At 43.4% G+C, this 24,727-nt stretch overlaps 1 protein-coding gene across 8 annotated transcripts in view; it reads left to right on the top strand.

The window, feature by feature from the left end:
• TNIK (TRAF2 and NCK interacting kinase) overlaps positions 1 to 24,727 on the top strand; it is a 373,645-nt gene that overhangs the window by 58,434 nt on the left and 290,484 nt on the right. For all 8 annotated transcript variants that reach the window (XM_087861395.1, XM_087861392.1, XM_087861390.1 and 5 more), the window contains exon 2: positions 22,143 to 22,208. In XM_087861395.1, the coding sequence (XP_087717521.1) occupies positions 22,143 to 22,208 (66 nt within the window). The remainder of the gene's footprint in view (positions 1 to 22,142; positions 22,209 to 24,727) is intronic.

The following is a 24,727-nucleotide window of genomic DNA, read 5'->3' as shown; positions in this document are numbered from 1 at the left end:
GTGGGTCCTCAGAAGATGGACATCTGTTTCAGCCTTGGGGGGAGGAGAGGTGTCAGAGGAAGAGATTTCAAGCAGTCGATACTTGAGGGGATTCCCAAAAGTTATGTTGAGTTGAGAGAAATGGGGTACATTGAGGAAAATGCTCATCATTTGGCCAGAGGCACAAGGAGGTGATGATGAGGCAGTAGTCCTGGGACACATCATGAAGAACCTCTCACTCCCTGCTTACCCATAGGTAAAGGGAATTCACTGGCTCATTCAGACCAGGGGAAGGGTAACGTGATCAGCTTTGCTGTAGAGATTGCTCGGGTAGCAGTATCCAAGGATGCATTGGAGAGGGAAAGACAAAGTCAAGGGGAAAGATGGTTTTTCTCAGTTGGGAAGTATCGAGCAGTTCCTGTGTGGCACATGTAATTGACTGTAACATGCTATTTTATTTTATATACTAAAAGAAGGAAACCAACATCTTAATTTTCAGCAGACTCTCAGTTCCAGAGATGTTAAAATGTGACAAAAATGTGTATTTTTTTTTTTAAGATTTTATTTATTTATTTGACAGAGATAGAGACAGCCAGCGAGAGAGGGAACACAAGCAGGGGGAGTGGAAGAGGAAAAGCTGGCTCATAGCGGAAGAGCCTGACGTGGGGCTCGATCCCATAACGCCGGGACCACGCCCTGAGCCGAAGGCAGACGCTTAACCGCTGTGCCACCCAGGCGCCCCGCACTTTATTTATATTTGTCAAAGATTGGATGCATGTATCTTTCCTGTCCATTTCCTGTGTAGACCTGGAAGAGAATAAATACCTGAGAAATGAACATTACACTTGATTCTAAGTTGTGCGGCTTCCTTTAGTTGACACGTTGAGATTACGAAAGAAACAACTGATGGTTTTCCTTGAACACTTGTCCTTTTGTGGGTGTAACGATTACTCTCAATAGAAGTTTTGGGAAAAAAGATTTCAGAAGTGGCTGGATGAGAAAGCTGCTCAATGGGGGTGACATTATTCTATTGGGATTTGAGGTGGAATAGTGGGAGCTGTCTGTGGACTTCCTCCTGACCCCCTGTAACTCAACAGGAGGGGTTTAAAAAGCAGTGGGAAGGTCAGGGCAAGATTGCAAAGAAGTAGCCTGGGATAATTTACAGGTCCACCCGCAGGGGCACCCCTGGAGGGAAATTGCTGTTTGTCTGCTTAGCTTAGCGTTTGGTGATTGCTGTCTCCCACTGCAGCTGGGTATTTCCTGATCCTCTGGTCTGTCTTGTCTGCTTTTCCCCCACATTTGCTCAGTGGAATTCCAGCCAGGAATGTCTAAGAGACAAGGGCAGCTGGGTCTGCACTGACCTCGAGATTGCATTTTGCCTCTGTGGCTGTTTTGCTTCAGTTCGCACCATTCGGGGGAACGTCTACAGGCAGAATGCAGCTAAGCGCTGCCAAACTTAGATACATTCTTCACATTCTCCATGTGTTTGTACTTGTGCAACGGAGAGGGTGCACTGAGCTAGGAGAGAGGGTTGAAAGGGCTGTCTGCTCTCAGATAGACTGATAAAGTGGCCCTCTTACTATGATTCTTAGAAGTGTGACTTATATGGGCATGCCACATTGTGTCGAGGGAGAATACCATTGTTTTTATTGGACAATAAGAGAGAAACAGACTAGGATGGTTATTTTGGTGCCCAGTAAAATGATTGAAAATTCCCTTTCTTAGGAGACAAAAGAATGCATTTGAAAGATCCTTGTGTATGATAATTGTATTTTTTTTAACAGCAAGTTAAAATCCAGACTGATGGTCTTTGGACAGATCAAGGATGTGCTGTTTTCATACGTTGAATTACTACACATTGATTATGTCACTGTGCCTTTCTCTTAGGTGGGCCCTTGTTAGCTTTGGGAGGATTTCTGTCATTAACATTGGTCATGCTCTTCAAATTCCTCCTCCCCTTTCACATAGCCACCAGTTTAGAAAACCAGGAACACTAGAACTTGCTTGAAACACCCAGCTCTCCATCACTCCCTTCATGTAGCCTTTGCTCTTCCCCTGCCCTGAACTTTCCTGACCAGTTTTTAGTCCTTCTGCTGGGTGATCCCAACCAATAAATATTTGTCTAAATTCTGCCTTTCAACATCTGGGCTCAAACTTAGGCCCCTAAACAAAATATTCCGTCCCTCTTACCTATTAGAAATAATGTCTCCCTTTTTTGAACTGCCGAGGCTCCACTTGTCCTTGTTTGGGTGCTTCTAACTATTTGTTAACTGTGTCACAGATACAGGCATTAATTTTTCCTAAAACCAGACATTCTGCCTGAAAAGCTACTTGAGGCAGATCTTTCTTTCTTTTTTTTTTTAAATGAGAAAAATGAGAATATATTACATGTCAACTCCAAAGCCCCAACCAATTTCTTAGAGTGTAGCTAAAACACAGTAAAAATACCAATGATTAAGCTCTTTTGTTAGGCTCTCAAATGTTAAAACCTTAGCTTCCTGATCACGAAGGGTGCTGCAAGCTAGCAGCATCCCGACCACACCCTCTTTGTTGGCTGAATTTGGCACTTTGCAAAATCATGCACACATCATTCTGCTGTTACACCAACTGAGTTTTAAGTGTGACCTGAAACTTTTCTTTCACATTGTGTTTCATTTAAAATGTTGTTTTGAGCTTTGGGGTCAAATATACATTTCTGCAGCTTTAGGATTGAAAACCAAGAGGCATTCTGGGAAGCCATGAAGGGCCAGGTGTTCTTGCTTAGTGGTTTTTCTCCCTCTAAGCATACTCCCTAAGCTCATTGAGGGGAGGACCCACACTTGATTGATCTTTGTGTTCTCTGTAAAACCCTGGTAGAGTGGCTTAATATTTTTTCGAATACGTTAATTGATTTTGTGAGGACTTCAAAGGAGATTTTGAGCTGTTACCTTGTTAGAATTTTAGTCAGTGTTTAGCAATTATAGAGTATTGGGAACTTCTAGATCTTGAAGTTTCTCTCTGTCACCCAGCAGACTTATCCTGGTATCTGTTATAGGCTTGTCAAAGTCTTGTCCCTCCACATCTTATGGCCTTATATACAGTCATTAAAAAATTTTGTCCTATAAGTGTCTTGTGACAGAAAATAAAAATAGATATTTCTAAAAACCAAAGGTGCTTTCCATCAATTGACTGATTATGGTTACCGTTATACACAAATGCCCTTCCCCAATACACGCAAAGATGATATAAAATAGATAAAATAAGTTTGTCCTCAGGACTTAGAGTCTAGGTGAGAAGTAAGTTATCCCAGCCAAGGTGGTCTGTGCAGGGTGGGTCCTAAAGATAGTGGATGCATTCCATGTAAAGATATGGATTAGGAGAGGCACCTGGGTGGCTCAGTTGGTTAGGCGTCTGACTCATGCTTTTGGCTCAGGTTATGATCTCAGGGTCATGGTCTCAGGTCAGGTCATCTCAGGGTCATGAGGCTCTGCACTCAGTGCAAGTCTGCTTAAGTTTCTCTCTCCCTCTCCCTCTGCTCCTCCCCCTGCTTGCATGCTCAAACTCTCTCCCTTTCAAGTAGATAGATAAACAAACAAACAAATAAATAAAATCAATTTAAAAAAAAAAAAGAAACAAGATGTGGATTAGGAGTAGGAGGGCTCCCTGACCTTTCTCAGGTGACTCAGGTGAGTTATAATAATTCAGTTTGTTCTTCCCTTATGAAATGGAGGTGAATGTACCACCATTTTAGCTCATGTTGAAGGATTATTGAAGGACAACTGAGAGTCTGGATATTAGAGTCCTTTCAGATGATCAAATGCTTGGATTCCCTTCCCCATAAAAATGCACATACACAAAACATGAAATCTAGTTTCAGGAAATTCACAGACCCTGTACCCCTCATGGGCACAGGTTAAGAATTATTTGATAGAATATAGTGTCGGTGGGGGGGGAAACCTTTTTTCTCTACCCCTCTTTGCTTCATTGGTTGGGGCCTTGCAGATTAGACTATCAGTCTAAAAAAAGATTAACAATAGAAACACAGTTTTTTAAACACTACACTGTGCATAGAAACAAGAGAACTCAGTGATGAGTAACTCAAAGAGGTGGTTAGAACTTTGGCTTACATAGCATCTCTTAACAGAAAAGCAATACATTTGTAGAAAAGGGACAAGACAAAGGAAAAGTGTTTTAAGCCAAGAAAAGTGTTTAGTGCTGAGAGAATTTGTCAGGGTCTGTTATATGTGGCTGATGGCATGCTCATGCTTTTGGGCAGGAAGATGCACCTTGATCATTAGGCTTTGCTTTGCTGAGGCTGGTCAGTGCTGGAAAGGCTAAGTAGACTTCCCACATGTTGCCTAAAAATTGGATTTGCCGATCATGGTGTGGCCACTGAAGGTGTTTGGGAATCTTCGTTCCCTTGGTGGCCAGGACCACTTCTGTTACACATCATTCAAGGTGTATTCTGTCACACTGTGTTGTGATGCAGGGTGGGATTTACATAGGATGCTACATGAACGATGCCTCTTGGTGTTGTGAGCAGAGGCACACTGGGTTGCCAGGCTCAAGATGGACTTAATGGCTTGGTGGAAACAGGGGGTTCCTCCAGGGACAGGTTGGCAGGGCATGTGTGGTAAAATCTCAATGATGGATGGCTTTGATGTCTTGCTGCTCACTGCTTTGCTAGGCAGCAGCCATATTGCCATTTCTTTGGAAACTCTGATTAGTTCCCTAAGCGCTCACTTCATTACCCCAGGTGGCAGGAGTCTACATGTGGGCTGCTCTTCAATTGTAACATTAACATTATGTTCCTAAAAGAATCTTTTCTGGCCACATACATTGCACAGAGCAGGCTGCCCTGTGTTCCATTAAATGTTTCATAGATCCCCCTAATGGCAAACTTAATGGGCATGTAACATCTGCCCATTAAGAATATGTGCTCTGAGGCACTCAGAAGTTCCCATAGCAGGCGCTCTACAAATGCTGGTACCTCCTGGTGTCGGCTCCTGGAAGACTGGGATCATGACTTCTTATCTGCAGCTCCCCCGTGCACAGTACAGAGCTGCCATGGAACAGGCACTTGGAAAATGTTTTGGGAATGATTAATGTGTGGTTGAAAAAACTGGTCTTGAGTACTATGCAGAATTTGGTGAAATGAGCTTTTTTCTTTCAAATTTCATAGGTTACAGTGTTACCCAACACCAGTGAGCCTAGTTTCTGATATATTATGAAAGTCATACCCTTATTGTTGATTGCACAGAAGAAAGGACGATACCATTTTTTTTTGAGGCCCTAATAAGTGCTAGGTGTTGTACTAGATTCTTTGTAGGCAGATTGTGGGTTGGTCCAACCCTGACTTTAATAACTCGTTTGCTGGGTTTGGGCCTGTAGTTTCTCATCTATAAAATTACAATTTTCATGTCTACCTTATAGAACTCTTGTCAGGGTTACAGATAATGTATGTAAATGCTTAGTCACAAAGTAAATGCTCAAGAAATGCACACTGTTAACATACATTCATTTATTCATTTAACACTTATTGAGGACCTTCTGTGAGTGTGACACTGTTAGAAGCTAGAGATATCAGGATGACTCAGAAATACCTCAAGTTGTTTACTTATAGTCTAGAGGGGGAGTCAGACACTTAAATGCATAATTACCATATATGGCAGGTGCTGTGGTACTCGTCTAGAACAAATACTGTGAGAACACAGAGGAGGACCAACAAAGCTCTGCTAGGGAGTAGGAGGTGGGTTTGAGGAAGGGCTTGGATGTGAGGTCTTATACGACTTGAAGGTGAAAACCAGCTTGTAAGAAATTGCTTGTGCACAGACTAATTGAAAGTAGTTGAGGGGCATCTGGGTGGCTCAGTTGGTTAAGCAGCTCAGGTCATGATCTCAGGGTCTTGGGATCAAGTCCTACATCTGGCTCCCTGCTCAACGGGAGCTTGCTTCTCTCTCTGCCTCTGTTCCTCCCCCCTCCACCATGTGCACTCTTGCTCTATCTCTCAAATAAATAAATAAAATCTTAAAAAAAAAAAAGAAAGTAGTTGAAGTAGAGCAGGGGCTGGTGTGTGTGTGTGTGAGGGTGTGTGTGTGTGCAGATGTGGTAGGGGAAGAAGTACCTACCCTATGTGGGAGATACTTTTCATTCCCAAGAACTTCGGGAAACTCACCAAAGTAAGCATCTTGCTCAAGGTCACACAGCTAGTAAACAGCAGGGTCTAAAATTTGAGTTGAAATGATTTCTATAGTGCCAGTCCTTTCTACCTTTTTTGTACCTAATTTAAAAAATATATGAATTACATTCTTAAAAATGCCTTATAGTACTTTTTAGAGCCCCCACTCTAACAGGAGGAGAGTACCTCTAGCTCACAGTTTGTGTCAGCAGCAAGTTTTGTGTTATAAAAGCCAGGGCTTTCAGCCGTGGTTGTTTAGGTACAGTGAGATCTAGTGGCCTTCCCCAGCAAGGTAAGAGGCAACTCTTTTGAGGAGGAAAAGAAGACCCAGCCTCTGGTGGGATGAGGCAGAGGGCATGCTCACCAGCTCCACCCCTGGGCTGTGTCTCTGTTGAGTACTTTTTGTGTATGGAAATGCATGCAAGGCTGTTCAGTCATTTTTTATTCTTCCTGGAGAGGATTGAAGTAAAATAAGCATATCAAATAGCCAGGTAGGTCACTGGCAGGGAGCTTTTCTCTACTTTGGAAAGGTCCACCCTTCCTCATCTTCTCCGTCAGTATTACTGATGGTGTCGCCATTGCTTTGGTTTTGTTTGGAGCTCCAGTTCTGCACCGCTAAGCCATTTTGACTGTGTGTTTGTCCCGCTGAGAACTTAGAATCGCTCCACCTTCACCCATGAGATGCTGCAGAGAAGAGACCTAGTGTCTCCCTACCAGTGCTTGCTAGAACTTCCCATGCCTCACACTTCATGGTTAGAATCTCAGTCTGCAGCTGGCTTTGGGACAAGCCAAACGGTTCTACTCAAGAGAGAAAGTTTACTCTAATGACTTGCAGATTTTCAGTCATTGTCATAATTCTTAATCCATTGTTTGCCTTGACAATGAGTGGCACAAAATCTCACCTTCCTAACAATATGTCCAACCACATACTCCCCAAGTTTCTTGTCTTGAAAACGCATTTGAATGTACTGGCTGAGAAGGGCACAGGAGAGGGCTGTTTGAAGGATCTATCTCTGGAAGATTTTGCAACAACTGTGGAAGACGTGAGAGCTGATGTCAGGTTTGGGGATGTGGTCATAGATTTCTTTTACTCACATATTCACTGGCAAACAGTAGTTGCTGAAGTACAAGAATTATATGCTTAGCATTGTACTGTGTGGTGTGGGTAACTACTGAGTGGAATTCAATAATCAGGGCAAGAATTTCTGTGCCGTAACAAAAGACTTTTACCTAGAGGGTTTTAACTAGGCCTCACTTACTGAGCTCCGAGGGACTCCTAGGACAGGGAACTGATATTTTAATTGGTGGGTTGCTGCTTTTATCTGTTTCTATTGAAGTTGCCTTCTTCGTGATTAAATTATTTTTTGGTCCTTTTAATTGTAAAATATATATTGAAAAGTGCACAAAACAAAAATGTTCAGCTCCTTTAATGAGCACCAGTGTGGCTACTAGACCATCTCTGTATTTGAGAACCAGTGTGATCCTTTTTGTCTCACAGGACAGCCTCACTAATCCAAAGAATTAGGAGAAACAGGCGGGTTTTTTCATATTGGTGAAAAGTAAGACAATAATAGTTTGTAAAGAGTCTAATTCCCTTTTTGGTGTAGACAGTCACTAAGAGATACTAGAATAGCAGTGTTGTCTACACAGGCCCTAGAGCACCGACTTTAGTAGAGATTCTGATTGCAACTAGCCGGCCAGATGTGAATGACACTTGACTATTTGAAATGTTTTTGTTGTTGTTGTTTTGAAATAAGTATTCCTTTTGTTATCTTTTTTACATTATTCCTTTTCTTAAAATCTTCTCTGTGTGGACAATGGGAAATTCAACTGCTGTCCAGGTCTCATCTAAGTAATGGCAAATTCTGAACGAAAGAGGTGAAATAAAGAACGTTTACTGAGGCGCCTGCGTGGCGTAGTCAGTTAAGCATCCAGCTGTTGGTTTTGGCTCAGGTCGTGATCTCAGGAGCGTGGGATTGAGCCCTGTGTCAGGCTCCATGGGGCAGAGTCTGCTTGAGACTCTTTCCCCCTCTTCCTTTGTCTCTCCCCTCTGCACTCTCTCTAAAATAAATAAATACATCTTAAAAAAACAAGGTCATTTACAGTATTTGAAAATCAGGGATATAAGTGGTATATGTGGACAATATGCTTCTGGATGTTTTTACCAAGCCATTCCTATTGGTGAAGGAGACTAAATTCCAACCCGTAGAGATCCTGGTGGGCTGACTGTGGAACTCTACTGAAAAAATACTGATACAAATTTACCCACATGTAACCAAATTTATGAAAATAACAAACACTTAAGTCCTTGTGGAAAATGAGCTTTCCAGGAAGCCTTTCCGTGTTTGAATGTGGCCTCGCACGTTCTCCGGTACCCAGCTGTGTACTCCTGAAAAACGTGTATCCATATCTTCAGGATATATCGTCTTCCTTACTTATGTCTTTATTTCACCGATGAAAAAGTAAATAACATGTATATTCTCTTGTCAGTCTTGATAAAATGATTTATTGACTCAACCAATATTTTATTAAATGCCTTCGGTAGCCTGGGTACTGGGCATGTTGCTAAGGATGTTTCTTTGAAGAAAGCCTGGCCCCTGCTCTGTGGCGGGAGGGGCATAGTGAGTGCGGAAGCAATTACTACAAATTACTACAGCGATGCCATTTATATACCGGTTCCTTTGTTGCCTGGAACAAACGTAGCATTTTGTTTAAAAAAAATTAATGGCTTTATATATTCTTTAGCCCATGTGTGCCTGCCCCTTTGTTATAGGCATGTGCGTTCAGTACTTGAAATCTGTGTGCCTTACAAAATGCTTATGGAACCATGGTTTCTAGAAATGAGGTAAAACTTGCTGAATGAAGGTGCTTTCCTGAAGGTGACATGACTCTAAGCTTTTGTCCTTTCTGAGAGAAGTGCTATAGGTGATTAAATGTATCCTTTTTAAATGATACCATTAAGAAAACAATTTTTGTCCCTCAGCTCAGCTCTCTCTACTTCTGCAAATCCTGTTTGTATTCCCAAGTCCCACCTGATGCCCACCTTTTCCTTTCAGTCTTCCTTGGCTGGGTCAGTGTGAACTGATTTCCCGCCCATCTGGGCTCCCTTAGCGTTGACGTTGTGTTCGGCCTGTTTGGCTGGTTGGAGCAGGGTTCCTACACTCCATCCCTCTCCTTTCTGAGCGGGGTACTTGGGAAATGGATTACAGCAGTTCCTCCAGCAAATGTTCCCTCCTGACGGGTACCCAGGGGGGTAGGATGGTGGAGCGGAGTAGGCCAGGGGAGCCGCTGGGATTTGGAGGAGGGGTTTACAATAGCACCTTGTCGGCGCCCAGGAGATGAGCACTGGTCAATTTATTGCAGTGTAGTTGTTTAGGGAGTCATTGCCTGGATGATGCCATTGACATCTCCATAGAATTCCGTGGCCTGATTCTAGGTCACTTACTCCATGGTTACCTTTACTAGAGGTGATAGAGCCTGTCTTAATAAAACATCTTTGCGTGTGGCAGTAAAGGATACATTACCATTTCCCCCCTTTCCGAATTTTTCCAGATTACAAAAATGCTGTTTTACCACAGACCAGTAATAAACATTCTTCATAAAAGACACGTTGTTCCTTTAGTAGCAACTTGTAATGAGAAAAGTGGAATAGAGACAGAATGCAGCCCTGGTCTGAAGGGAGACTGGTTTTTCTTTGTGCGAATAACCAGAATTCCAGTCAGGTTGCCACGGAGATGGCTGCGATTATAACTGCCCATGCCAGCAGTCAGAGAATGTTGCCCAGTTAGTTATTTTCAGCTGCCTGGTTACCTTGACAGTGGCTCAAAAGCAGGTTTTGAGTTCAAAGGACTCAAATGAGCAGCTGGGGGACTTGCAGTTCTGCTGTCCTCAGTGGGGTGCAGGGACTACAAGCCCCGGCGTGCCCCGGTGTAGGCCTATAGGATGTGGTCAGCCATGTGAATGCAAACTCCATGTTTTAATGTTTCCTCCCCTTTCCTGGTAACAAAGGGCTCCTGCAATTCCTGTGTCACCAGCCAGCTTTGTGAGCATTTTTCTTTCCCCAGGGCTGGCTTCAGATGTTGCAGGTGGGAGACAGCGGGGAAGAGTGTGCATTTGGGCTTTGGACATCGATCTTGTGTCGGTTACTCTCCTAGCTTTGGTCTTCTCTTTTGTAAACAATGTACCTCACAGGATCAAGGCAGAGAGATTAAATAAAATGAGTTTTGCAAAATGGCCTGCTCGGTGTCTGAGGATTCAGATGGGCCCAGTCAAAAGTGGCTCTTTTCAGAAATATCGTCTCAGAAATCATAAAGCATTATGCAGTGAGATTATTAGTGTCACCACCATTTGGTTGTTTCTATTCTGTCAGTCAGAGTAGGCTAGGATGTGCTGTAATGACAAACAATCTTAGAGACTTAATATAACTAGAGTTTATTTCTTGACCATGCCACATGTCCAGAACCCATCAAGAGAGGATTCTATTGATCAGCTACCCAAAGACACAGACCAGTGGAGACTTCATGTCTATGTATGCTTCCATAGTCATCACAGTATCTTATACAACAATCACATATTTCGTCTGAAAGTGACACATCACTTTCACTCACCATTGCATTGGCAAAAGCAAATCTGTGTGGCCACACCCAACTTAAAGAGTTGAGGGGGGGTCATATCGTATAACACTCCGGCAGAACTGGAATATTTGTTGAACAGTTGTAATGACTGTCATCTCTATCAAAGATCAAAAGGCTGATGGAGAGGAGTGCTTTCAAGAAGGACTATTAATTAAACATAAATAAATAAAAATACCCAAATGGTAAGATTCAAGCAAATCAATTGGAATTCAGTTGCATCAAACAGAAAACCTAAAATAGTAGTGGGTTCAGGAGGGCAGATGTTTATATCTCTCTCGTGACAGAGAGGTCCAGACATAAGCAGAGCAGTGGTGTATGGTAGTTCCATGGTCATCAGAGGCTTAGGATTAGGCTGTGACAACCTAGCAAAAGGCTTCAATCCTTAAATTCACCATAGGGTCAGAAATGGCTGCAGAGTTCTGGCCATCACGTCTACATTCCAGGCAGCTAGAAGGAGGAAGGTGGAAGACAAAAGAGCCTTTGTCTCAGCTAAGTCAGCTCCATTTAAGCAACCTGTCTGAAAGTCCTACACAGTAATTCTGCTTACATATCGTTGGCCAGAACTGAGTCACCTCTTCATTCCTAGCTTCAGTGGAGCTAGGGCATGTAGTTTTTGACTTGGATGCATTGGCTTCCCAAATAAAATTGGATTTTTTGTTACTAAGGAACAATGGGAGAAAGAGCATTGGGTGGCATTGAGCAGTCCCTGCTATAGTAAGGTAAACTGCAGGCTTTGGTTAAGTGCTGATGAGAAGGGAAAGATTGCTCTAAACTTTATCATTTTCTATCCTGTGCTCCACAAAACACGAGTGCTTTAGAGAGACACAAGATTCCCTTAAAAAGCGTTCCATAGCCAGACAGGTTTAGGAAATGTGGAAAGCTTGGCCCCTGTCTTGGAGATTCACAGGGAACATTAACACGTTAAAGGCTCTGAGAGGCTGTGCAGTAAAGAGTGAGCTAAATTCTAATCTTTTAAGATACTTTATTTATTTATTTATTTATTTATTTATTTATTTATTTATGAGAGAAAGAGAGAGCCAGCGCAAGCAGGTGGAGGGACAGAGCGGAAAGGATAGGGAGGAGAAAGAATCTCAAGGAGACTTTGCGCTGAGCATGAGCCAGACTTTGGGCCCATCTCACAAGCCTGAGGTCATGACCTGAGCTGAACCCAAGAGTTGGATGCTTAACCAACTGAGCCACCCAGGTGTTCCTAAATTGCTAATCTTTTAGACTCAGTGTTCCCAGACTTTCTTGACAATGGAAATCTAACACCTTTGGAAGCCTGGAGGGACAGAGAAATTTAGCTTTAGCTTCTTGAATCTGCCAGAAAGTTTTTAGATCCTTGAACAAACCCCCACTCAAAAAATTATCTGCCTTATAAAACAAACAGACAGACGAACACACTTGTGTATTCTTTATGCTAGCCTAGCCATAGAGACAAAAGCCTTGAAGGGAAAAAAAATAGATCAGATGCCAGTGAAGCTCTGTTATACTAACCTTTGTAAGAGTTGGTATTAACTAACCAGCTATCTATACCATTAGTGATGACACCAAATGATGGACTGAGATGGGCTCATTACCATCATCTGCCAGGTGACAGGCTCCTGCCCCAGGTATGTGTTGATGGGCTCTTGTCTGTTCCTACGTGGCTCTTGGCCGGCCCGCTCCTCTCCAGAAGTAGAAGAATAACAGAGGATCCACCTAGCCAATATTAGCCTCCTCACACCTTAGAGAGAGTCTGTTGTCAACTACAGGGTTGCCTGTAGGTGTTGGGAGAAGTGCTGAAAATGCTTTCAAGCAAATATGTGTCGTTGGTCTCTTGTAAACCTTTGAGGGAAGGGTTAAGGCTCTTCTTCCCAAAATGGAACCTTGATGGTTTCCTAATATTTCTTACTTCATTATTTGGGTAATCAGTTCTTGTCTTTAAAGTCCATCTGCTGCAAATGCTATCCTTTTTCTTCATCTAAGCATCTCTGAAAAAGGCAAAATGCCCAAATCTTTGCTAATCTGGTTCCCATAATTTCAACCTCATGTTGCTGCAAATACTGGAAAGTTACTCTGTCCTAACAGACCTAGAGAGATCTCATGTTTGCATATCTCTGAACACTGTATGATACATTTCCCCAAACAGTGTATGATCTCTGGGACAACCTGATGTTGGGAGGGAAGGGACCAGGGGCCCTTATATACATACTGACCTTTAGAGCAGCTTACCATGTTTGAGCTTAAACAGACTGTGGGAGAGTTGAGGAAAGTTCTGGAAGGTGGAGACCCCTATCCTTGTCTAAAATCTATGTTTTGGCTTAGTATCCTGGAGAAATTTCTCCATCTGCTTTATGGAGTTAGTATGTCTTTTCCTGGCAGTGGGTGATTGGAAATAGTCTCTGAACAGAGCAGTGGGCTTTGTGTATTGCACGTGTGCATAGGCTGGTCAGTGGGCATGGCTCAGGATCTCTGCATCAGGAAGTGTGGGAAAGGCTGGCTGATGAATCCCAATAGTCAACAAAAGATTAAAGCAACTGGTCTACCAAAATAAAAATAAATATTCAAGTTAATTATTTAAGTCCATCCAGGCTTTCATGGGAAGGCAGGAGCACTGAGTAATCACTAGTACGTTTAACTTCTGGTTCCCAGCTGCTTGGCTGGTTGCACTACCTAGTTGGAAGTCACTGGCCCTTCTCTGGCTCCATTGTTAAACTGCAAGGTCTTGACCATCCCCGTAACTCCAGGTTAATTTCAGTGTAGGCCATTTGTAGAGGAGTGAGTAATGACAGACTTGCGTTCAAAATATCTGGATTTGACTCCCACCTCTACTACTAACCAATGCTGTCACCTTGGGCAACTTTTAATAATACCAGCAGCAATGGCAATAATAATATCAGTGGCTTGTATTTATGAAGCATTACTGTGCATTGTGCTAAATGCTTTTCATATGTTGTTTCTGGGGCTCAGGACAGTCCTCACAGGAGGTATTTTTCTCCTCACATTACAGCCTGGTCTTGGCTGTTGTCTCCACCACATACTCCTTAACTTGGGGTAAGTTACTTAATTCCTTGAAGTCTTAGTTTTATCCTCTGAAAATGGGGTTTAGTAATATGTACTCCCCATGGTTGCTGTGAGGATTCAATATGAAAAAATACATCCGGCCATTGTCTATCCCAGAGACTGAGATAAGGACCATCATAGCTTATGGCCTGGTAGCTATTGCTCTGAGGAGCTAGGTTTCAGATCTAATTTTAAAGGCTGCCTTTTTGAGGACAGGCTGGAGTGGCAGAGTCCTGAGTGAGCAGGTGATCAGGGGCAAGGTGCGTGGGAAGCTATTTCACTACTAATGGCTGCTCCGTAGCAGGTGGAATGAAACAGGTAGGAAGCCAAGCAGGAGGTGAGGAGGCTCTGGCCTCCCTGTTCCATGGGCTAGAAGCCACCATCATCAAGGAAGGTGTTGCTTGAGGCTTGGCGGGGACCATGTCCTGACCCTGCCAGGAGCCGGTTTTGGAAACAGATACCATGCAGCCAGGCCCAACTATATGGGGGCAGATGGTGTCCTGGAGTCAGCCTGCAATCAGTACCACCCTTCCCAAAGGACAACACTGGACGCGTGGAGCTGGGGACGTGTCTAGCACATTCGCATGCAGGATGCAGCCTTGCCAGGAAAGCAGTCTAAGCGGGATTACCCCATTTTACAGATGGGAAAACCAGAATATGAGAGGTCAGATAACCTTGGCAAAGACTAGAATCCCAAATTGAACCCTAACTTTTTTATGTAAATCATCTGATAGGTCTGCATCATGTAATTTGTTCTGCACAAATGATCAAATGAGAAAATTCAGCATTCACTGTTTTATTTTTATATTTTTTAGTATATTCTTTTACTTGAATTACCTGTTCTATTTTAAATGCTGGCTTGGGTAGTATGTTAATGAAAATAAGTCTAGATTATATTCTAGATCTCCCAGGTATATACTCTCAGAGCACCTTGCCTTTCTCCTGCATGTTGCTTGTCACTATAATTTAATTGTAATTTAATGACTGTGTACGTGTAGTTATGTGCTCATGTCTATTCCTTCATCAGATTGGAAGCACCAGGAGGCAGGGACCAGCGTACCTGTCCTTCCACGTTGGAAAGTAATTGGGTGTGGAAGTGTAGGTAGCACTCAGGGATTAAATAAACCCCATTGTGGAAGGTAAGACCTTTGGCTCCTCAGATCCCGACATTGGAAGGAGGGAAGGTCAGTAAAAAATGAGGGACCTTGCCTGTCTGTGAGCACAGCATGGGCTAGCATTGGGCCATGTTGCATCAGTATGATGTTTCCCAGCACTATGCTTACTTGGGAAGAATGATGGTGTTGAAAAGCCTGAAGGCTCAAGATAAATATGGAGAATTCTCCTACTGTTCTTGTTTTCTTTGTGCTGTTTTGCTTTGGTAAGCATATGCTTGTCAGTTAGGGCTGAAACCGAACAAAACAGCTGCTAAATATGGTTCTAAGAGAAATAACATTTTGGTCTTTTCAAGGCCCATAAGTTTAGAGTAAGCACAGTCATTTGGCAGATGTCGGTAGGGAATCTGGGGGTGGGCAGTCATTCTGGGAGCTGTATCAGCCATTCGTACTCTATTGGGGTCGATTTCACCCTGCTTCCAAGGACTGGTGACCTCAAGTGAAAGATCTGTCACAGAACGGCTGTCTTTGAGAGATGCTGGGGAGAAAGGATGTCTAGAATCTAAACCATTGGCCATAATCTCTCCCAATCCCTCTCTTAATTTCATTTCAGAGAAGGGAGAAGAGCTGGGAAGAATAGACATCATCTCTTATGATACTAAGGAGGCAGTCATCCTAGTTATATATTTAGGTTTGTCTTTCTCAATCTTTGGGATCTCGTCTAGAGATGTTATTTAGTGTTCTGATAAATCCAATGTCATTCAGAGGCCTTGGAAGAATTAAAGCATAACTCACTGACGGGGACTGTTAACCCCACGTCTTAAGCCTCTGCACTCTGCTGCGAAGCCAGGCCTGAGCTGCCTATACCGCCTGAATGGCATCAGCTGATGGAAGAGACAATTTATTCCAACATCCCAGGAGCCCAAAAAAGTTAATGTGTCCTTCCAATTTCTCAGTAATTTCTAAAGAGACATCTGTTTGCCCATAAATATCTGACCCTCTTTGCTAAGCGTGTGGTGGTGGTGGTTAAAAAACAATAGGTTTTCTTTTATTGGCTTTGTTAGTTGAAAATAGATGAAATACAGATGGAATTTTTCTGTGGCATATTCCCTGTATGTTAAATGAACTTTTTTTCCAAAGAGAAAAAAAAAAAAAAAAAGGAAGGAAGGAGGTTACTGTTTGTTGAAGTACTATTATGTGTCGGGCCCTGAGCTAGTCTAGATATTTTCAGAGCTGTCACGGTGATCCTGGAAGAAGGTAGTATTATCCCCATTTTAAAGATGAAGGAACCGAGACTCAAAGCATGCCCGACGCTGGAGAGCTAACAATTGGTAAGTCAAGGCTGGGAATGCTGATTCCATGAAGCTGATAGAGTGCTGAGTGGTTAAGAGCCCAGGGTTTGGCGTCTCACCAGCTGGGCACCCGTCCTAGTGTGACCTTAACCACCTGCTTCACCTCTCTGTGCCTCGATGCCCTCATCTGTAAAATAAAGACAACAATAGCATCCACTTGACACAATTGAAATAATTAAATGACTTATTCATGGAAAATGCTTAGAACAGTGCCTGGCACATAAATGCTCATGAAATGAGAGCTATTATTGTGATCTTTATTGTGGTGGCTAACCAAATTTGCCTTGATCAGTACTTGCTGAAAAGTTACATTTTATTTTATGGAACACCTTGCCTTTTGATATGTTGTTATGTTTCAGTATGAAATAAACTACTCTACCTTAGAATTAAATTCTCTTCTCCATCTCCCGGCAAAGGTTAAGATCTGAATAAAGGCATGTATAGCCAACAGGGATTCCTGACTTTGGTAAATGTCAGTGATTTGCTCTTTCCTCCTTGGTGTATGTAACCTTCTTCCATGCTGTCCATCCTGGCTTTATGAGTAGCTAAACAAACACGAGCGGGAGAATTAAGCTGATTCTTGTCTCTTAGCTTTCCTGTCTTTGTAACATGATTATTAGGTACATCCTCTCGTTGCGTTGCACGTGGCCACATCCTGACAGCCTGTCTTCTCAGTGCACCTGAAGCACTGATTACACCAACGGGCTTCGTGAGTTTTCTTTAGAGCTGGGAATACCATAGGAGCTAATGTATGTGACAGTTAAGTGCAATCAGAAACGGGGTAAGGGGGATGGAAGGGGTAGGGGCTGGGACAGCTTGTCTAGATTGAAAAAGAAATGATGTAAGTTTGCTAAACCTTTGGCTCAACATTCTGATCCCATTTTTTTTGCAGACTTCTCTACACATGTTGTGGAGAGTTGGGAGTGGGATATCAGCCTTATTTGGTAAATCATTATGTCTAGCAGTTATGTGTTGGACACCATGCTAAGTGCTGGGAAATACTAAAATAAATATGTTACAGTCCCTGATTTTCAGGGCATTTGTCATTTTTGAGGGCAAGAAATGGAAGAGGGGTTGGCACTATGGGAACATGGTTATCATAGAGCGGTGTACTACATGCTGTGGGGGCAGAGAGTTGGTGGCGCTAATTTGAGGAAAGCTTCACAGGGGAGGTGGCATACTGGGCTTTTAAGGATGGGCTTGCCTGGTGGAGAATGGTAGAAGGAATAATCTTGGCAGACAGACGTCATGAACCCAGGCAAAGAGACCCAGCTGAGTGGTGTGTTAGGGAGATGGCGGGCGGTTTGAGGTGGTTGGTTTTTGTACGAAATGATGGAACGGGAGACTGGGAATGAAGACTGGGCCTAAGAATGACAGGACCTTGAATTTCAGTTTGAACCACACTGTGTAGGATTCTAAAGCATGGTGTGTTGTGTCTATTTTAGAAAGTTCAGTGTGAAGGAGGGAAGAATTGGTTGAAAGTAAGTAGTCCCAGCAAAAGGAGGTGAAGCCTGTTGCATGAATGGAGTGGAGTACATGGATATAATGGACATTTGGAGATGAATTCATTAGCACTTAGTGAACGGCACAAGGTTGGAACTTTGGGGTCAGCCTACCTTTAAAGTCTGGGTAGAAGAAGCAGAGTCTCTGAGAGAGACTGAGTGGTACCCTGGAAGACAAGGGAGGGGAGATATTTCAACAAGAGTGGCGGTGCTCGGCAATGTAAATACCTCAAAGGGAACAACCAGGACAGGACTGAGAAGAGACCATTATAGATAAGAGATTGAGTCATTGCTGATCCTTGGAAGAAATTATGTTAGAGTCCTACAAGAGTGGAGAAAACAGATGAATGAGTGCTTACCATGTTCAATCTATAGCACTATTCCTCAAGAGCCTAACTAGCAATTAGATGCATTTGTGTAAGGGAATATCCAGAAACATCAGCTCTCCAGCTACTTGGAGTGGAGGTGGGGGAGAGGGAAGCTTAGGATCAGGGCTTAGTTCAAGTGTCCCTGAGCAATACCTCTGCCTTCTGCTTTCTAGGGCCTCAGAGAGCCCCCTCCTTACAAATACCACGACTATAACTGTGCCATTTTGTCTTATTACTGTCAGCGTACCGTAGAAGATAGACACTTGCAGACGTCTCTTCCGCTTCCAAACCGGTACTCATTTCTAGCCATCATGCTTGTAGTGGTTGCTGTGATGTGTCACCCAGATCTCCTCTCTGCACCTCAGGCACTCATTGGCCACCTGCTGGGCGTGTAGGCAGCTAGTGATTGTTCTCACCTGGAGATTGTCCTTTGCAGAAGAGTGTCACTTCACGCATGATCATAACCTCTGGGCTGGGGATGGGATAGCCTGCATGCAATGACTGGTCAGTGGAGGTGGGCCACAAAGGCCTCCATGCCTCAGGGTGGGATAATTTGGGAGAGTAACCCCAACTCCAGAGTTCGTGTGGGATCAGATGAAGTTTTGGTCCCACTGCATCACAGCGGAACTCATTGCTTCTGCTCAGTCCTGTCCTTCTTCCTTCACTCCCAACTGGTCTTGATTCTGAGGCACACCCCAATAAACTTCCTCCCTAAATCTCCGTGATTCTGAGGCCCGTTTCCTGGGGAGTCACCCTCATTTGATGATTGTTTCCGGTTTGGTTGCCTACCCAAGGTGGGTCGCCAATCCAACTGTGGTTACTCTGACCTTTGCTTTTGAGCCCCTTGGATGTGTCCAGGGGAAAGACCCCATTTCCTAGCAGTTGGAACAAAAGTCTTGGCATTTCACTTCCTTGGTTCTGGTTGGCTGAGCCATAGGCCCATTAGTGGACTGTTCAGGGAAAGGAAAGAGCTAGAAGTCAGTTGCCCCGCTCTTCCTGAGACCAGCCCGTTGAACCCCAGCCCTGAGGAGGGGTCCATGCAGTGGGGTGGCCCCTGGCCATAGAAGCTGGTCCCAGCTCTGCATTCGGTCTCTGCTCTCGTGCTTCCCTTCATCCTCCCCCCCTCAGGCTTCCTTGGCTCCTTAAAGCAGGTGGTAGTTACCGTCCTGCTCCTCTCGTTTGTTCAAATTCTGTTTTTTAGTCAAGGAAAAGAAAAAAAACAAAACGAATGTTGAAAACACAATTGAGATATTTCGAGCAAATGTAGAAACTCTCTCAGAATTTGTTGCAGAAACACCACTGAGCAAACAAACTACTGGGAGCACAGCTTAGAAACAAACAGCAGCTGCCACCATTTGTGGGCTTTTTTTCCTGTTCCCTCATTTCTTTCTGATTCTGTTTGTAATGGAACCTGGCGCCCCGAAGGCCTAGCAGTTTCACGCACACTGTTCTCGTTCCCATCCTGAGGCCTCCCAGGTGGTCTTTCAGCCACGGGCTCTCCGTCCCCAGAGCTCTGGGCCCGGACCGTTGCTCCTGTCCCGAGGTTCCATCGGGAACGTCGTCCACAGCCCCTGACCCGGTGGGGTGTAGCTGGAACTCCCGGACTTCTCAGGCTGTGAAGCCCGGGTCGAGTCTGCAGTGGGGTTTTTTGCCCTCCCAGCTTTATAACGATGGATTATATGGACGACAGTTCTTTCTCAGGGAGAAAGTGCTTCCACTGTTGGGTTTCTTTTTTTTTTTTTTTTTTAAGATTTTATTTATTTATGTGACAGAGAGACAGCCAGCGAGAGAGGGAACACAGCAGGGGAGTGGGAGAGGAAGAAGCAGGCTCATAGCGGAGGAGCCTGATGTGGGGCTCGATCCCAGAACGCGGGGATCACGCCCTGAGCTGAAGGCAGACGCTTAACCGCTGTGCCACCCAGGCGCCCCCACTGTTGGGTTTCTGTTCCATTTTTTTGTTTCCTATGTGGAATCTTCGAAGGCACACAGTAAAGGGCTTATCTTGGGCCTGGTTTGCCTAAAGACCATAAATTAATTTTTCTTTCTTTCTTTCTTTCTTTCTTTCTTTCTTTCTTTCTTTCTTTCTTTCTTTCTCTTTTTTTTTTTTAAAGATTTTATTTATTTATTTGACAGAGAGAGACAGCCAGCGGGAGAGGGAACACAAGCAGGGGGAGTGGGAGAGGAAGAAGCAGGCTCCCAGCATAGGAGCCTGATGTGGGGCTTGATCCCAGAATGCTGGGATCACACCCTGAGCCGGAGGCAGACGCTTAACGACGGAGCCACCCAGGCGCCCCTCTTTCTTCTTTCTTTCTTTCTTTCTTTCTTTCTTTCTTTCTTTCTTTCTTTCTTTCTTTCTTTCTTAAGTTTATTTCTTCATTTGAGAGAGCGAGTGAGTGAGCAGGGGGAGGGGCAGAGAGAGAGGGAAACAAGCAGACCCCAGCTGAGCAGGGAGCGGGATCCCAGGACCCCGGGATCATGTCCGGAGCCGAGATCAAGTCGCTTAACCAACTGAGCCACCCAGGCACCCCTCAAGACTAAATGCTACTAGTGGTGTGCAGTTCCTCAGCTTAAAAATGATTGCTATTAGACACGAGCGGGTTGCCAGCTATGTGCTAGGCCCTCACTCCCTCTTCAGCAGAGCTCTGCAAGGCAGGTGTCATCTCCATTTAAATTGCCCAGAGGCTGAATTGCTCTCCCAGGGTGTCCTACGATCATGCAGTCAGTCAAGGGAAAGCTGGTGTTTGACCCAGGTCTGTCTGCACCCAAAGCCCAGGCTTTCCCTCTCCTGCTTCTCAGTCACCCTAACGATGTATGGCAGTGCTCTCCTAAAAGCATTGACTCTTTCGTAGTCTTTTGTATTTGTCCCTCCCTCAGAGCATTTTTTTTTTAAAAACGTGAGTTAGTGCCTAACATGTAAAAATTAGTCCACCTTGGAGACAAACAAAACAAAACGAAAACCTTCAGACCAGCAATATAGTGCTCATAGGTGGACGTAACGACTGGGTCCGGCTACGTGACCCCCGACCCCCCACCCCCGCAGGGAGATATGGCTTCTTCAGGTTGCCACAGACCCCAGCTGGCCCCCTTCATTCTTTTGCGTTACTTGATTAGCCTCTGTGGACGTTTAAGTTTGTGATGCCTCATTTAGGCCCTTAAAGAAACAATTTCTGTCCAGTGAGGTAGCAGAGCCAGTCAGTGTATGCTTTTGAGTTCAATTTTACAGGCTTCGATTTTTTTTTCAGTTTGGGGGGATAATAATTCAGTAATAAATAGCAGCAGTTACTGGACATTTACTGAGAACCCCAACATTTAGCTGACTCTCAGCGTTAGTAGACACCTGTTTGGTGGTCAAGACGTGCATAAATCTTCAGTTCAGTTGGTATTCAAAATCCTGCAGGTCCTCTTCAGGTCCTTCAGGATCCGGAGACCAGGCACAGAAACATATTTCACAGGGACAGTGTTGTAGAGGGGAGAGGGGAAGCCAGACAAAAACATTCGGGGGGAGGCCGCTATGTTGCTTGCCTCGGCTCTTGGGAACCATTGACTACCTTGGGTACGATTTCCCCGCAATACAGAAACACCCCTTTCTTTACAGTGTTCAACAGAATGGGCAGCTCAGAAGCTTCAAAGAGAAAGATCTGAGAAATTAGAATCCCCTCCCAGGATGATGGGTCTTTCATTTTATCCTGATGTACCTGCAAGTGTATTTCCATTTGGCAGCGAGAAATGTGTTCATTCTTTTTTATCGTTTTGGTGGAAGTCATGTCTCCTTTTGTCTGATCTAAACACATCTCATAGAAATGTAAAATGGAGACAAAGTGGATTTTGACTAGTTTCATAGCTGCAACTGACTTAAATTTTAATAGTAATTAATGTTCACACATGAGTGCCCCCAAAGCTAAAATTGTTATTTATTCACTTTTTTAAAATGTTTGCTTTTGATTAAGACAATGCCTGGAATATTGTTTTGAATTTTTGTTTATTTTTTTTTAGGACCCTGCAGGGATCTTTGAATTAGTGGAACTTGTTGGAAATGGAACATACGGACAAGTTTATAAGGTAAGTTCACGCAGTTTGAACATGGCCGCTGTGTGGTTTTTGACTCATGAATACTGTGTAGTAGCAGTGCTGTCTTTTCTTGCTCATCTATGCCTTACAACAGATTTAAAACAAAATAATATGCTTCTTAATTGACTCTCCGTCTTTTAAAAGATGTCTGTGGTCCCATTGTCTGAACGGGATTCTGGGATTTGGGCCTTGTCCTTCCTTATATATTATAATGTGTACATCTGACACGTGAATTCCAATGCTGCATATTTGAAGCTCTTTACTGTCTGGTTTCCTTTCCTTTAACACTGCCAGAACTGGTTTTCAAAGGAGTAAAGGATGCCTTTTACTTTAGAAATTTACGCTATTTAAGTATTGCGGCTGGAAAAGTCGATTTGTTACTGGCCCAGGGCGTGAATTAAACTGAGCTTAGTGGACAGTGTTAGGAGACTGGCCACGTCACAAAGCAAAGGCCTGATGGCAGCAGTGACTTCTAGAAGACAGGCAATAAATAAAAGTTAAACCTGAGTTGAGGAATAAGAAGTATTTTTGTCCTTTTACTAGTTTTTGCTTGTAAGTTCACTCAAAAATGCTTTTAAAAGATATTGCCCCCCAGTAAAGGATCTTAAAAAAATGACTGTTTAAAAATGTGGGTTGATTTCCCTCTTGATTATCAAAAGGAAATGGAAATGGACTGTTTTTGGATTAAAATTCAGGGAGTTTTAGTAAATGAGCTGTTGAAATAAATGCCTTCAAAACAAACCAATTCTTTTCTCATGATTGTTTCTAGGGAAATATCCATCATTTTCCTGAGTGGTAGTGAGATGGGATGGTGTTTTCATTATAAACGATCTCTTTTTGTTTTCTTTTTAAAAGTTACTTCTCTGATCCCTAAACTTCTCTTAGTGATTAAAATTACTGTAGAACTCATCCATATTGTAATATTTCCAATTCTAGAGGATGTCAAAAGTACACACACACACACATGATGTTCTTGAGAATTTGAACAAAATTGTAAACAGATACATTTAAACCTTTACTTATTGGGAGGTAGCCTTTGGTGTCCACCCAGGGGAAAATTTTTCCCTTGCAAGGAACAATTGTTTCCTAAAATGTCAACCCCTTGCAATTAGACAGAATGTAGTCCACCCAAGCTGTTCACTTGATGTTGATCCTGTCTGACACAAGAAAGAAATGTGTCTCAGCAAATGCTTTTAAATACTGTCGATGAAGATAATTAGGTTGGAAGATTGTGTTATTGCATTTTGAGAAATTGGATTGAACTTGTGAATTAATGTGAGCTAATGAATTGAGCTCTGATTTAGGTAGAAAATTACTTCTGATTTGCTGACAGTATGGAGTTGCAACTCTGTTGTATGCTCTTGGTTTTATGGTGCCTTTCCTTAGAACCATTCCATTGTTCTAAGCTTCCCACCTGTAGACTATGCATCTGGGGGACAATTCACAGCTTTGTCTACTAATCTAAGAGGTGGACACTCTTGCAAAAGAAGACAACAAAGAGATTAAGTTAGGGATGAGAATGTTTGGAAAATTCAGAATTATCTCTAATTTCTTGTCACCCGAAAAGAAAAGAAAAGGAAACAAGTGTTAAGAGGTGTTAGGTCTTTTTAGAAAGAAAAGATATTTACCAACTATGTTAACATTATTCTAAAGATGCCATTGTTGGGGCACCTGGGTGGTTCAGTTGGTTGAGTGTCCGACTCTTGATCTCGGCTCAGGTCTTGATCTTGGCTCAGGTCTTGATCTCACAGTGGTGAGTTCGAGCCCTGTGTTGGGTTCCATGCTGGGCATGGAATCTACTTAAAATAAATGAAGAAAGGAAAGAAGGAAAGAAGGAAGGGAGGGAGGGAGGATGGGAGGAAGGGAGGAAAAAAGATGCCATTCTTTTAGTGGTTGATACAAAACTTTGGCAGCACTCAGGCTGAAGGGAGACTGCAGAGAAAGGCCTTAGCGAACGCTTTGGAGTCCGGGACAGAAGACTTGGTCCCTTTTACCAGCCCTAAGTATTGTGTTGCGGCATCGCAGCTTTTCTGTGCGTTAGTCAAGTTAGAGTACAGTTAGAAATGCTTTGGGGATTGTAATGATATATCTGAGGAATTATAACTCCCTCCTCATTTAAGGGGTTGGTTTCTAGGCAACTCAGATGATATTAAGTGGCACCTGCTTATGAACAGAGATACCTGGGTTTCCTGAGCCACTAGTCCAGTCCTTTTGTCACCCTGAGTTCTGAAGGATTAAAGCTTAAAAAAATAGAAAAGTCAGAGGCCCCTGGGTGGCTCAGTCCATTAAGCGTCTGATGCTTGATTTTGGTTCAGGTCATGATCTTAGGGCCTTGGGAGTGAGCTCTGTGCTCTGTCTCGCTCTGTGCTCAGTGGCAAGTCTGCTTGAGATTCTTTCTCTCCCTCTGCCCCTCCCCCACTTTCTCTCGCTCAAATAAATAACTAAATCTTTAAAAATAAAATAGCGAAATCAAATACTTGTGAACCTAAAGAAAAATAAGTTACAAAGTG

Source organism: Ursus americanus, chromosome 4, assembly GCF_024610735.1.
Source record: "Ursus americanus isolate L20-20 chromosome 4, mUrsAme1.1.p, whole genome shotgun sequence".
Lineage (NCBI taxonomy): Eukaryota > Metazoa > Chordata > Mammalia > Carnivora > Ursidae > Ursus > Ursus americanus.
This window is presented reverse-complemented; position numbering and strand designations above follow the sequence as displayed.